The 14,237-nt window shown below is 38.2% G+C and overlaps 1 protein-coding gene across 14 annotated transcripts in view; it reads right to left on the minus strand.

The window, feature by feature from the left end:
• Positions 1 to 14,237, minus strand: part of LOC126197486 (WD repeat-containing protein 76-like) — a 400,466-nt gene that overhangs the window by 33,170 nt on the left and 353,059 nt on the right. For 11 of the 14 annotated variants that reach the window (XM_049934649.1, XM_049934650.1, XM_049934644.1 and 8 more), the window contains exons 9-10: positions 9,457 to 9,592; positions 3,252 to 3,439 (exon numbers count right to left, since the gene is read on the minus strand). The exons of 1 other annotated variant lie outside the window; for it this stretch is intronic. In XM_049934649.1, the coding sequence (XP_049790606.1) occupies positions 3,252 to 3,439; positions 9,457 to 9,592 (324 nt within the window). The remainder of the gene's footprint in view (positions 1 to 3,251; positions 3,440 to 9,456; positions 9,593 to 14,237) is intronic. 2 more of the 14 variants (XM_049934651.1, XM_049934647.1) reach the window with 1 other exon arrangement.

Below are 14,237 nucleotides of genomic sequence, written 5' to 3' on the forward strand. Positions count from 1 at the left end.
TGATAATACACATTAGTTTTGTTTAAGATTTGTATGTTGGCAGTGCTGACAAAACCATTGCTACAACACAGGTGAGTCGATTTTAAATGACACAGATATTCTCGGCAGCTACCATGCCAAGACTTTATTGTGAGCACCACATAGTGTGTTACTAGCCTTGTTTGAAGTCAGTGAAGTAAGCCATTAGTTGTTCCTTTAAAGTTGTTGAGTGCTTTCTGTCAATATTTTAGGATGGAAAATTTAGGTGTTACCAAATGAGACAGGAAAAACTTTTAGATGAAAGAGAAGGTCAAAATTCTCAAAAGAATTGAAGTTCATTGTGGAACACACTTTGGATTAGCACAGAGTTTGAGAATACCTGTGTCTGTCCTGAGCACCATTGCGAAAAACATAGTACTTTACAAAGTGGGCCAAATTTTAAAAAATGAAATATGTCAGTTATTCTACACACGCAGGGCTAGAAGAAAACACATCGATCTGGTTTCAGACAGAACAGTCTACAGATGATGCTGTGACTTACAGTTAACAGTAGGTGCAAATATGTTCAGATTAACTATCTGACATATAAGTTACTCAGTTCTATTTCCAAGTCATAATCTAAGCACTTCAAAACTACATGAAAATAGCTGCAAGCTAAAATCAATAGTGGAACAAATTTAATAACACACCACAAATATTCGTTTGGTGCAAATACTGTAATTACATAAATAGGTTGTAATTGTGGCATCAAAGAGTGAAAATCATGAACTGTAATTCACATTTCTTCTGCCATTCACCGTACAGTGGCTTGCAGAGTATCTATGGACATGTAGAATGCAATTTACCAAGTTTTAACTTTTAGAGATTGTCACAGGATAGAAAACCATAAAGTTACAAGCTTTTCCATGAAGTCCTACTACATCAACCCAACACTGTTGCAAGAGACTGGCATATCACGTTGAGCATGCAGACGAATACTCCACCTGAACCTGCACATGCATTCCTACCGTGTGTGTGTTGCTCATGCATTAAAACCAGCAGATGCTTCTCAGTGCCTCCAGTTTTGTGGGTGGCTGTTCACTGAGATAACAAAGAATGCCTCAGACATGGATTTGTTTTTTGTGTCTGATTAAGCCTGGTTTCATCTGAGTGGTTAAGTCAGCTCTCATAATCACAGGTTCTGGGCAGTGGAGAATCTTCACAACTTCCACAAAACACTATTGCATGATGAGACAATTGGGATTTGGTATGCCGTGTCTGCATGCCACATTACTCATCCCACAGTTTTTCATCAGATGCTGACTTCAGTGCATTACATTGACAACATTCTGAAGCCACTTGGGGGGGGGGGGGGGGGGGCATTAACGGAGGAGGGAAAGACCTACCCTACGGTTACTTCCAACAGGATGGATGAACCGCCCATACAGTCGGCCAAACCTTGGAGCAAATTTACACAATCTTCATAACTGACAGAGCTGTTCACAGTCTGGTTGCAGCCTCAGCTGGCCACCAGGTCACCTGATGTGTCAGTGTGTGATTACTTTGTGTGGCAACTCTTCAAGTCTCAATAACTGAAGGATAACTTTTCAGATGAGACTGCAGCAATTCCAGCAGTCCAGCTTCAGCAACTTGCTCACCAGTGCCCAGAAGTTCCAAGAAATGAATGGTCATCACTTTCAAGATCTGCTTTATTCAGGTTAGTACTGTATTTCTCTTCCTCTGCTGTACTTCTTTGTACCCTGTAACTGTTCCCCAGGTCATTTTTATTTGCCCAACCCTTTATAAACTAATAACCTATTGCTAATAGTTCTTACAACACCACCACCTGAAAATCATCATCATCTGACATTTCAATCTGAAAAAAATCTAAACACCAACAAACAAAATAAAAAAAAATTGAGATATTAGCTACTGCCGATCCTGGTAGTACCATCACTCAAAATAGTGTGTGCCCGCTCCAAGTAGTAATGCTTTGATCTGGAATCAATAGAACAGAAAAAAAAGAATTTAAAAGTCTCCAGACTCTTGCACTTTAAAAAAAAAATGTTTAACAATTTCCTCACTGCTTCTTAGAAGCTTTTTCCACTCCCTTTACAAATAGATCGAAAGAGCTCTGGATCAACAAGTTTTAAAAATGAAAATTTTTGTTATGGTTTTGGCTGCATTAATTAGTACCTTTCCTATAATGATAAGAGAAGCTATTCGTCATTCATTGCCAGATAATCTCCTGAAATTACAGCACACAGATCCCAGTGGCAATTAAAAATTGAAAATCTGCGAATGTCTGGAAGTTTGATTACTAGTGCCTGCACACTGATCATTCAATCTAACAGTTTTCATGTACCATGTTTGATACTGAGTTAGTGGAACTGAAATACTAAAGAAGTATAAAATGACAACTTTAACTAACATAGGCAAAAATGTTTGTTCGAGCCCATTGCCACAGACATCTCTAAGTAATCCCAACCTCGTGCAATCAACTGACCAGTCTCCAGTTTGACTAATGGCAAATATCTGCATATAACCTAAATACCACAATTTCATGGGCTCTATGGAATCAGATTATATACAGTGTCAGTCTACATCATGCAGAAGAAATGTAAACCGCTTTGTCGTAACATATCACTGCGACAGTGAAACTTGGTGCAGAAAGTATTATGGCGAAGGCCCTTTTTTGTGATTCAGTTCCTTTGACTAAGTATGTTAAGGGAACAAAAGACAATAGTCTGTCACCCATATCGTGCAAAAACATATGAACTTTTTATTTTCAATGACAAACACAATTCATAAAACAGTGGCCATACATCGGTGGTTTGAAAAATGTAAGGGAATTTAAATTTAAATATTAGACCTAAAGCCTGATCACAATATGGATTTCTCTACCACATCACATCCTGGACAAATTATTGCCTAATACATAAAGAACTGTTTCTGTAATAGCTGAGCAATTTTAGAAAATACTTCAGGCTTCATATAATAAGTCAGTACACAGTCCTCTCATAAACCTTGAGACTGGCATAGCAGCAATGACCAGTGTGTCACAAGCATGTCATTGTGACAGCTCAATAGTGATTTTGTACCAGTGTAAAGTCAAACATGGGGTTACTTAATGCTTACACCAGTCTACAGCGATTTTCACAATAATTATAAACGTAGGTAACATAAAAGTAGTTGCTGAACATGAACACAATTCTTACACACTTTTGGTTTAAGTTATCATGATGCAATGAATAATTAAACATGTAAAGCAGTAAAAGCAATGTAACATTTACCTTTTGGGACCTCAGACCGAAACTTTGTTGTGTCATATGCTCTAAGCCTATCATCATTGCATGTAGTTAACAAATAGTTTCCAGCTGGAGAGAAGAAGCATCCTGTTAAAGTTTTTGGATGCTTCAGATCTGTCAGTGGCTTGGGCTTTGATTTCCGGCTATCTCGTAAGTCCCATATTCGTGCTTCCCTATAAACAATCCAAAGAAGGAAGACACAGCAATTAAGCACTTAATAAATAATCTTATAAATAAAAAAAATAAGTCTCACACAAATACAAGGAAACACCAATGAATTTCTGAAGGAAAACCAACCATACAAAAAAGTTAATAAATTCTTGACTGAAAACTGCTGAAGTAATTTGACAGGCCATGCTTTGTTGTTCTTTCAGTTGACAGTCTTCATTTCTATTCAACAAGAGGTATAATTCTAAACGTAAAATGTTTACAGTGCCAGGAGTCCTACACAGTCTACAAGTAATAGCTGATTGTAAGTAGCGTAAGGTATTTACAACCCGTTTCTCAATTACTCATTAACAATTAAATAAAAGAAACAAATAATAATAATACAGGTATCCACAAATGCAACATGTAAATGCTTAGTGTAGAGAAAATCACTACTCCCACCACTCTCCCATATTCTCTGCATGCTATGTGGAAGTGCTCATCATGATCTATATGTATGTGATTGTTAATACAATTGGTTTCTTTACTCAACAGCTTCTGCTGGTCTCTAAAGCTGCCTGTCCCTGTACCCATCTCTGTACCTGTACATGTGATAAAATAATATAAATGCAAAACCTAATATGATTTTCTGATCTTTTAAATGTGCCAATATATCAATAATTATATTACATACATGTTGGTAAAAAATTATTTTCTGAAAACTGATCAGTCATTTACTGACCTCCTGTAAAAGTAGTGATCAAGCAGAGTAAGTTGATTACTGTGCAAAGAGACATTTTCACCCAACAGTTTAGCTAGACCCACCCTTGTTCTAAAAGAGCTTGTGTGTCAGTTATCTTGTCAGCTTTCAGCCATTTGACTTGTTGTGTTGTTATTTCTACCTCTGTCCTACCAAGCACGGCACCACCACTACGTACAGTTGCTTCAATGATAGCACTTCAAAGTTAAGCAGATGATAATGTGTATCGTATCATTAAAATTATGCCAAAAGAGGCAAATTGAGAAGTATAAACTTTCCTACTGCTGCTAAATTCCCTGCACAGATATGGACAACATGTCATTCACATGCACTGCCATTCAAGTGCCTCCACGCGCCACAATTTTCTGATCTTAACAATTCTCAGTCAGTTGAGTCTTGAATATGATTTTGAGTTATCTGCCCTGGGGAAGCCTGTAATGGTTAAAGAGGCATTTTACAAGAAAAGGAGAATTATCTACAGTAATATGGACAAAGATTTAAGGGAAAGGCTAATAAAATGTCTTATATGGAGTGTCCTCTTGTATGGTGCTGGAACGTGGAAACAGGAAGGAAGAAAGAAAGAAAGAGCAACAAGGGGGGGGGGGGGGGGGGGGCTTCAAAAATTTGGACGTGGCAGAACATGGAAAGAATAAGTTGGATGGCTAGAGTGAAAAGTGAAGAGGTACTCAGAAGAGTGGGAGAACAAAGACAATTACTGGATGTAATAAAAAGAAGGAAATGATACTGTTACAGTATATTGATAATTTTTACTTATGGACCGTCGGACAGCAACTGAATAAAACACAATTTTAGTGCCATACGCGTTTCACCTTTATTTTCAGCAAGGCATAATCAGTGGCAGGTTGCGTGGACAATTTCTCACATATTACGCTCCTGTTGCACCTGCCGCTGATGATGCCTTGCAGAAAATAAAGGCAAAACGCGTATGGCACTAAAATTGTGTTTTATTCAGTTTGATGAAGGAACAATAAATGAATTGCTGCCATAGCTGCTATAATAAATGGTAATACAAAATGAAATGTAAAGAATCGATTTAATGTTGTGTTATCAACAGCAAATCCTCCCCACATTCATTGGACTAAATCTGTTCCTAAGTATGGAATTGCTGATAATAAATTGCTGTCAGACGGTCCATAAGTAAAAATTATCAATGTACCATAATATTATATGCAACTGAGGAAGACAGAACTACAAAAGTTGGAATTGATACTGGTTTGGACATATATTAAGAATGAAGGAGGGGATTGTAAAAAGAGACTTAGAACGGCATATGGAAGAGATTTCGGATAATAGATGTGATACATGGCAGCACATACACCAGCATTAAGAAGGAAGCAATTGATCGCATGAAATCGAGATGAGAAGGACTTGCAAATATAGCAGGAAACTGGTGATGGTCGTGGTGATGAGGATGTTATCTCTAAACTTAACTAAAACGTAAATGAAACAGGAGAACTGCATTATCAATTACTACATTCCATTTCAAGACACTACTCAACAATGTTACAAGAAATTTATAAAGCCTGTAATTAAGTGTGGTGCACAACGTTTAATTTGCCAGAGAACCCGTAAAGGTGCAGAGTGAACAGAGAACTGCAAAGAGAAGTAGCCCCCACCACCATGGTTCCCACACTTATACTCTATAAAACACTGAAGTGAATGGCAGGGGTACTACTCACTGAACCATATGTGAGGGTTTATTTCCAATTGACCAGAGTATACAACACATGGGAACTGATTGCTTAAATGCCTTTGTGTGCACAATAATTGCACTAATCTTTGTCTTCATGATAACTACAGCAGCAGTATGTAGGGAGCTGTTAGTATATTTCTAGATTCCAAGTAGGCTCTCATGGGTAGTTGACATCTAATCTTCATGCCTCTGCCAGTTCAGGTTTTTTACCATTTTTGTGGTGCTCTCTCATGGGTCAAACAAATGTGTGACCGTTAGTGATTCCTTTGCATATGTTCAGTATCTGTTTTTGCTTCTAAATGGTATGGATGCCACTAACTAGAGCAATACTTTAGGGTTTGTTGCATGAATGTGTTGTAACCAATCTCTGATATTCCAGTCAGCACTGCAGTTCCAAATCTGATGCAAGAGCCACTATGTAACCACTAAAAACTTGCAAAAATTCTTAACATGTCACTGGGAAGTTCTAACATTTAAAATGATGATATATTTTGAACTCACTGGGTTTCCGAAAAGTTGACATCATTCGAACAGTAGCCTCTTTCCAGCTCACTCTATATTGCTCTAATTTAGGACCCTTTCCATACATTAGACTCCAGTAGTGTGTTACTTGGGACTTTCATATCTGATTTACCTCTATCTTCAAGATAAGGTTTTGTTACTTCAGAGAGAAGTTTACATCAAGTATGCATGTTAATATTGGTAACTATGTGGAATCTTGAAGTCAGTTATCTCTAATGTTTCAGGTGCTAAAATGATTCATCTTGACAGATTAGTGCTGACATTTGCAACTTTTAAAAAGTGTGTGTCCATGATGGTGGCAATTAGTTGAAAACTGTTGCAGAGTAATAGACTTGCAGTCATTAGTCTGAGTTGAAATATGGGTACAAAGTACTAGTAAGGTTAAAAAAGATACTTCTGCTTAAGTCCCCACATCACACTGACTACAGATTACTACAAATTTGTCCTCCACCCATTGAGTGTATATCATACCTCAAATAATGGAGGAAGCAATTCTGGAATTACATATTCTACTATGGCAAGCAAAGGATGTCAATTGGTGACAACTGTTACGATCCTTCTTATCAGTAAAGGCATATCAATTACTCAGCCCCCCCCCCCCTCTTCCCCTGCCCCTCTTCTGAAGTGCCATTTAGTTCCCACAGTAAAAAAGAAACTCAGGATATGAAGATTCATCTCATAAAATGACAAAAACTGACACTACTATACTCAGAAGCACCGCTGAACACATGTACAATATTTAGCCCTTCATCATACATATATTAGGTTGGCGAGTAAGTTTAGAGCACTTTTGGTTTGGTTGTTGGTATTACAGTTGCTATGAGCTTACTTATTGACTGTCATTTTTTTTATCTGTGGTTCACTGTTGCTATTTGAGTATAAACGTCTTTTGTCATTTGCAGATAATGAGTTGAACTGTGGATGCTAGAAAGTGCCAAATGGAGAAATCTGAAAATTTCTGACACATTCCTCTGTTCAAGTTCAATTGAAGGGTGACAGCAGCGGACACAGCCACAAATATTTGTGATATGTACGGGGATAATGCCACTGGACAGAGAACGGCAAGAAAATGGTTTTCTCATTTTGAGGAGGATTGTTTTGACACAGTGATTCTACACATTCAGAAAGACCTTCGGGGTTTGATGAAGATCGTTTAAACGCATTAATCCACAATGATCCACATCAGTGTACTCGAGAACTAGCAGAAGTGATGAACTACGATCATGCCACCATCATGCAACATTCACATGCAATGGGGAAGGTTCAAAAATCAGGTGTATGGGTACCACATGTTGTAAGATAAAATCACAAAAATCAACAGGTGGTCATATGTGTATCTCTGTTGCTCGTCATCAATTGGGTTGTGAGGAACACTGACCATTCCTATCCTGTATGTTACTGATGACAAGAAATGGTGTCTTTATGCTAACATAAGGAAAAGAAAGGAATGGTTGCGTCCAAACAAAGAGGCAATTCCCTGTAGAAAGACTTGCCCACATCCACAAAACATAATGTAATGCATCTGGTAGAACAGCAACGGTGTGGTGTACTATGAATTGCTTCCCCAAGCTGTTACCATCACTGCTGACATTTACTGTCAACAAATGAGGTCTTGCAGACACAATCCAAGAACAATAACCAGGAAGACTGCGAGAAGTGATCCTACTCCGCGACAATGCCTGCTCGCATTCTGCTAGACAGACAAAAAGCACTACACAGGGATTGGGTTGGGGAGTCTTTTCACATGCACCTTACTTACCTGATCTTGCACCTTCAGATTTTCACCTTTTCCACACTATCAAACAATCTTCAAGAAACTTCCTATCTGGATGAAAATGTGTTCAGAACATGGCTCAAGGAGTTCTTCACCTCAAAACAACACGATTTCTACAGTGCAAAACTAAGAAGTAACCACACCATCGGCGGACTGTTGTACATAGTGAAGGAGAATATATTACTGATGACTGAAGTCTCTGTTATGTGTACATGTTGTCTTCATTCAACTTATGAGAAAACACAACTAACTTACACACCAACCTAACATATTCTGTATTAGGGAATCAATGAGAACTCGTCCCATTCTTTTAAGCAACAGATTTTAACGGCCCTGCTGTTTAGCACAAAGAAAACAAACCCAAATTCAGTCCAGCAGCGCGCAGCAAATATTTCAGACACTTATGGCTAGAATTTTGATGAGGACTGGATACACACAAAATTTTTGAATGAAGTCATTCCACTTTTGGCAGTTAAAATATTATTTGTTGTGATTGCGATTTGAACACATGGTCAGTGTCAAGCATTGTCGGCTGTTGTAACCCACTCAATAACAAAGCTGTGCCAAGTTGGAACATAGTTCCCAGCAATGTATGTGATGTGTAAATTTATCCATTGTTCCCCACACCATCATTCTAACATGTGCTAGCATGGTGTATGGAAAAGCGGATAAATTTATACAACCAAATGCATTTGCTTTTACACTGGTGGAAACTATGTTCCAGCACGTCACAGCATCATGTTATTAAGTGGGTTACAACATCCCACAATATTTGACAATGACAATGTGTCAAAACTGTAATCACAAGAAATAAAATTTTACAGCCTAAAGCAGAATGACTTCATTTAAAAACCTTTGAGCCTCTTATCAAGCAATGAATCTGAAGAAAACTTCTGGTAGTGCACAAGAGGATGGTAAGAAAGAAACATGTCTATTTTTATTAATTTTATGGCCATAAAGATCTTTCAGCATCATCTGCATTCTCCAAAAGAAGACAGAACGAAGAAGGTAGGATGGGTGGGAGGAGGAAGTTCGTGAGCCAGTAAGATTAAGAAGTCTTTATACAGAAATAATCTGTACTAATATGTTCTGGAGGAAAAAATCTGCAAAGTAAGTCAATTAGGGCTTCTGGGCACCAAATACTGTTATCACTGAACTTTTACTGTGAAATGCTGCAAGCACTTCATTAAAATACTTTGATTCCCTCAATTTCCTCACTTCTTTATCGCATAAATGCAATATTACTAATATTCTAATGACAAATAACACTTACCCAAGTCCTGAGCCTGTGACAAAATAATTTTCAGCGACTGGATGATGCTGCACAGTTCTCACAGACCTCTCATGACATTTGTACATGTAAGACAGCTTCCCTTCTCTTTGGTCAAATACTCCTACTTCCCCTGAGCCTGTGAATCAAAGACAAATAAGAAAAGATAAGGTGTAGTCTGCAGATGTAATATCTGTATTTCAAGATAACAGTGAAAGAAAAAATTTTCTTCTGCAAGCAGAATGAAATTCTGCACACCCTTGATAATAAATGAGACTTATAGAAATTTATTAATATGAAGTAAAAGCTTAACCCTCAAATGGGCGCACCTACGTCTAAAGTGCAACATTGTTTTCTACTGTTTCATTGTTGTTTTACAATTTGCATGTTCACTTCTAATCCTTCATTACTGTGTCAGCTAACACAGTGATAAACTGTGCTGTTATATGTCCAAATGAGCAGCAGCAATATACAATAAACAGCAAGTGAGGTAAGGGCAAATTTACTACCTGAGCAAGAAAATTACCCTAATTATGGGCTAGCAGCACAACCCACTAATGATATAATTCCCTACAAGATAACTAGTAAATGTAAAAGTGTTTGGCATGGGTGTGATAGAACTACACTGTTTAATGCTCAGAGTGGTTCATTACTGTGTGATAACACTTTTACACTGCATCAGTAATACAATGAAATTTTATTTTATTATTGTTTCATTACACAGTGATTTAGCTTGTAAAAGTTTATTTTATCATTGTTTAATTAAACAAAGATTAGCTGCACAACTGCTCATGTTATGAAAATTGAAGCGCCCACTCTAAGAGTTAAAATAAGCAACTCCAACTATATGAGATTCCAGCAGTGGTTGTGTGTCTTAATACATTTTCCAACAATGACTAGCAACCTACTGCAGTCATCGCATTCCACGAAACATTAATGGTCTCCCGCCTCTTTACTAACTGGAAATGCATCTAATAGTCCCAACAGCTTGGATATTTTCTTGTACTTTTATGTGTATATTGGCAGCACTAAGCTTTTTGCTTCCTGAAGGCCCATACTTGCCCACAATACTATCTTTTAACTGTACAGTTTTATCGTCAATTTTGGCTGGTAAGTGGGAAAGAAGGTCTTTATTTTTACAAAGTTAGGGGAATAATTATAATACAAGATGGAGAAAATATTATACTACAGCTGATGGTGCAAAACCTGTTTCTGGTTTTGATGTAACAGAGATATCACAACTTCTTTATTCAAACAATGGAAAATCCAGGATGGAATGTAACAATACGAGAGACGGAAAGTTGCTACTCACCATATAGCGGAGATGCTGAGCCGCGATAGGCACAATAAAAAGATTCACACAATTACAGCTTTCAGCCATTAAGGCCTTTGTCAGCAGTAGACACACACACACACACACACACAAAGTGCAACTTGCACACATATCTGCAATCTCAGAGAGCTGAAACTACAATGTGATCAGTAGCACCAGTGCATGATGGGAGTGGCGACTGGGTGGGGGTAAGGAGGAGGCTGAGGCGGGGACGGGGAGGGATAGTATGGTGGGAGTGGCGGACAGTGAAGTGTTGCAGTTTAGATAGAGGGTATGAGAGAAGGTGCGGAGGGGGGAGGGGGTAAGTAACGGAAAGGAGAAAAAAAAAAATAAAAATAAAAGAAAAGAAATTAAATAAATTAAAAGACTGGGTGTGGCAGTGAAGTGACAGCTGTGTAGTGCTGGAATGGGAACAGGGAGGGGGCTGGATGGGTGAGGACAGTGACTAACAGAGGTTGAGGTCAGGAGGGTTACGGGAACGTAGGATGTATTGCAGGGAAAGTTCCCACCTGCACAATTCAGAAAAGCTGGTGTTAGTGGGAAGGATCCATATGGCACAGGCTGTGAAGCAGTCATTGAAATGAGGGTATCATGTTTGGCAGCTTGTTCAGCTACAGGATGGTCCACTTTTTGTTTGGCCACAGTTTGTCGGTTGCTGTTCATGCGGAAAGACAGCTTGTTGGTTGTCATGCCTACATAGAATGCAGCGCAGTGGTTGCTGCTTAGCTTGTAGATCACATGACTGGTTTCACAGGTAGCCCTGCCTTTGATGTGATAGGTAAGGTTAGTGACCAGACTGGAGTAGGTGGTGGTAGGAGGATGTATGGGACAGGTCTTGCATGTACGTCTATTACAGAGGTATGAGCCATGAGGTAAGGGATTGGGAGCAGGGGTTGTGTAAGGATGGACGAGAATATTGTGTAGGTTTGGTGGACAGCGGAATACCATGGTAAGAGGGGTGGGAAGGATAGTGGGTAGGACATTTCTCATTTCAGGTCCCGACAAGAGGTAGTCGAAACCTTGGCAGAGAATTTAATTCAGTTGTTCCAGTCCCGGATGGTACTGAGTTACGAGGGGAACGCTCCTCTGTGGCCAGACTGTGGGACTTAGGGAGGTGGTGGGAGACTTTATTCTTTGATTACGCTGTCTCTACACAATATGTATTTTTATCAATGGTGACCTGTATTCAAAATAATCCTCTTTCTGCCAGTAATTCATTTACTGTGTTTTCACAATGTTTCAGTCAGCTACTTAATCTAACATTTCAAATCTTGAAACAAGTTAATGTACGGAAAACATATGCGGCCAAAAATGTGAAGTTTGAATTATCTTGTTTCATTGCATTTGCACATCAGTGCTACAGAATTGTCACATGTATTTCTTTTACACATTCGTCTAAACTACAGCAGCCAACAAGCAATGATGGAAGAGTAATACTGTAACATACCAAATAATACTTGAACCGCTGACATATTTTTTGTGTGTTTGTATCAGACTATTTTTAATTGAAGTGACGTGTTCTGTGCAGTGTAATGCTACATGCAAGTGATTATTTTAATGGCTATGTTTTCTCTGTTTTATATATGTTTATTACTTTTTTGAATGTGCTATTAACCAGAAGTATGAGTTAAGGTTTAGTCTATGTTGTGATAAAGTTAATTCATCTAGCCTCACAACATAACCAGTTGCAAAGACCTTGTTGGAAATCATGGATGGAATCAAAAACTTTGCTGCAATTCTTTCTACTTTGCTTGGCTATTTTTCTCATGATTATTTCATGAGGATTTCAATTTACCAAAGGTAGATCTGTATTCAAATACAGTGTGCAGATACCAGAAACTCAATAACTTATTATTTTCAATCGACTTTTATTTCCTCAGTTCAACAGTACCATTACTCAGCAATATTCTTTACAGTGTTCTGCTTATTAAATATTACTATCGCTGAATAACAGAAAATTAATAAGTGGCTTTAAACCATAGAATGGTCTAGCAAAACAATGGCTAGTAAAAGGTGAAGCAGTGCTCTGCATAAAGAGCTCTATTTTCAAGTTTGTTTCTATGACCATTCTCTGCAGCAAGCATATGAATACTTGCCTTGTAAATAAAATGCCTTTTCCTGCTGCTACCTAATTTATTTATCTCATTTGTGCTTCGCCTTACTTGTCCTAAAGCATCATCAGTGCGATCTATAACAATACAGCTTTGTTGATTTTAGATTATTACCAGTTCAGTTGTGAATTTTCTGTTAAAAAGTAATTACTTATGATTTGTTGATCTGCGTTTCCTCACATCTAGCCTGGGGGTTGCACACCTATGCACACAGTGACCCTTGCTGTGTTTACATTTTATTACTGCTAGTACACCATCAATTACTTCCTACTATCAGGGTTGTCCCTTGCTTAAAGATACATTAGGTGTGTGAACTTCCACAGTTTATTACAGAATGTGAACATAAAGTAACATCTGTTTTTAAAATCAAAACCTCTTGACCTTTTGTAGCTCAACTGAAATAAAAATGCCACGAGGTCAATTTATATCAAAGCTTGACACCTTTCCTCCATCAAGAATTTACACCTGCTGTTTCGAATTGTTCGTCACCATCTGAAGCTGATGAGTCACGAGTACATGGTTGGAAACAGAGCAGACCACATCATATTCTGAAGTTGTTATATGTTGTGAGGATACTGTGCCCCCAGATTGCATGGTAAACTATCTCTTGAAGGAAGCTAAGCTACCAGATGTGTGTCACATATGAAAGCTTGTTGTATAGACCTTCAGCAGGGCCACTTTAACACTGCAAAGGCACCTCATAAAATCACTACAGAAATGACAAAACAACTTTTTGGTTTTACAAAAAAAGTTTAGTTCGCAGTTTACCACGTGCTGTGAGGTTTTCCATCTGTGGCTAATAAATTTTGCCAACTAGAGAAATAACAGCTTGAGAAGGGGGAAAAAGGTTTGCACTCCTCCAACAATTTAGATATTTTCCAGTCTGCTAGATATGACTGAGTGGGGAGGCTCTCCTTTGCATGTCAGCTACATAAATCATTGACAGAGATGAAATCTCACCTGCACCTCTTTGTGATAACAGGCAGCTTCAACCCAATTATTTGTGTTGATATCAACAGAGTAATCCTCTGCAGTTGTCCTAGCCATGTGCTATGTCAGTTGTCACTATACACCAGGTACTTGCAACCTTATGTGCATATTTCAAAATCTGTTGATGGTTTTCTCTACTTGAGCCTGACGGACGGGAAAATATATTTAGTAATGTAACACTGAACTAATTCAGCAACACTTATATATCACAATTTTTTTGTTAAAAACATATCACCAAATAATGGGACTGGACTAAATTGATACTGTCGCTACGGAGAATATTGGTAACTGCTACAATGTAGTGAGAAAAAGTCGACAGCGTCGAGACTGCCTACATTTTTTTCATGTTG

Source organism: Schistocerca nitens, chromosome 1 (assembly GCF_023898315.1).
Source record: "Schistocerca nitens isolate TAMUIC-IGC-003100 chromosome 1, iqSchNite1.1, whole genome shotgun sequence".
Taxonomy (NCBI): Eukaryota; Metazoa; Arthropoda; class Insecta; order Orthoptera; family Acrididae; genus Schistocerca; species Schistocerca nitens.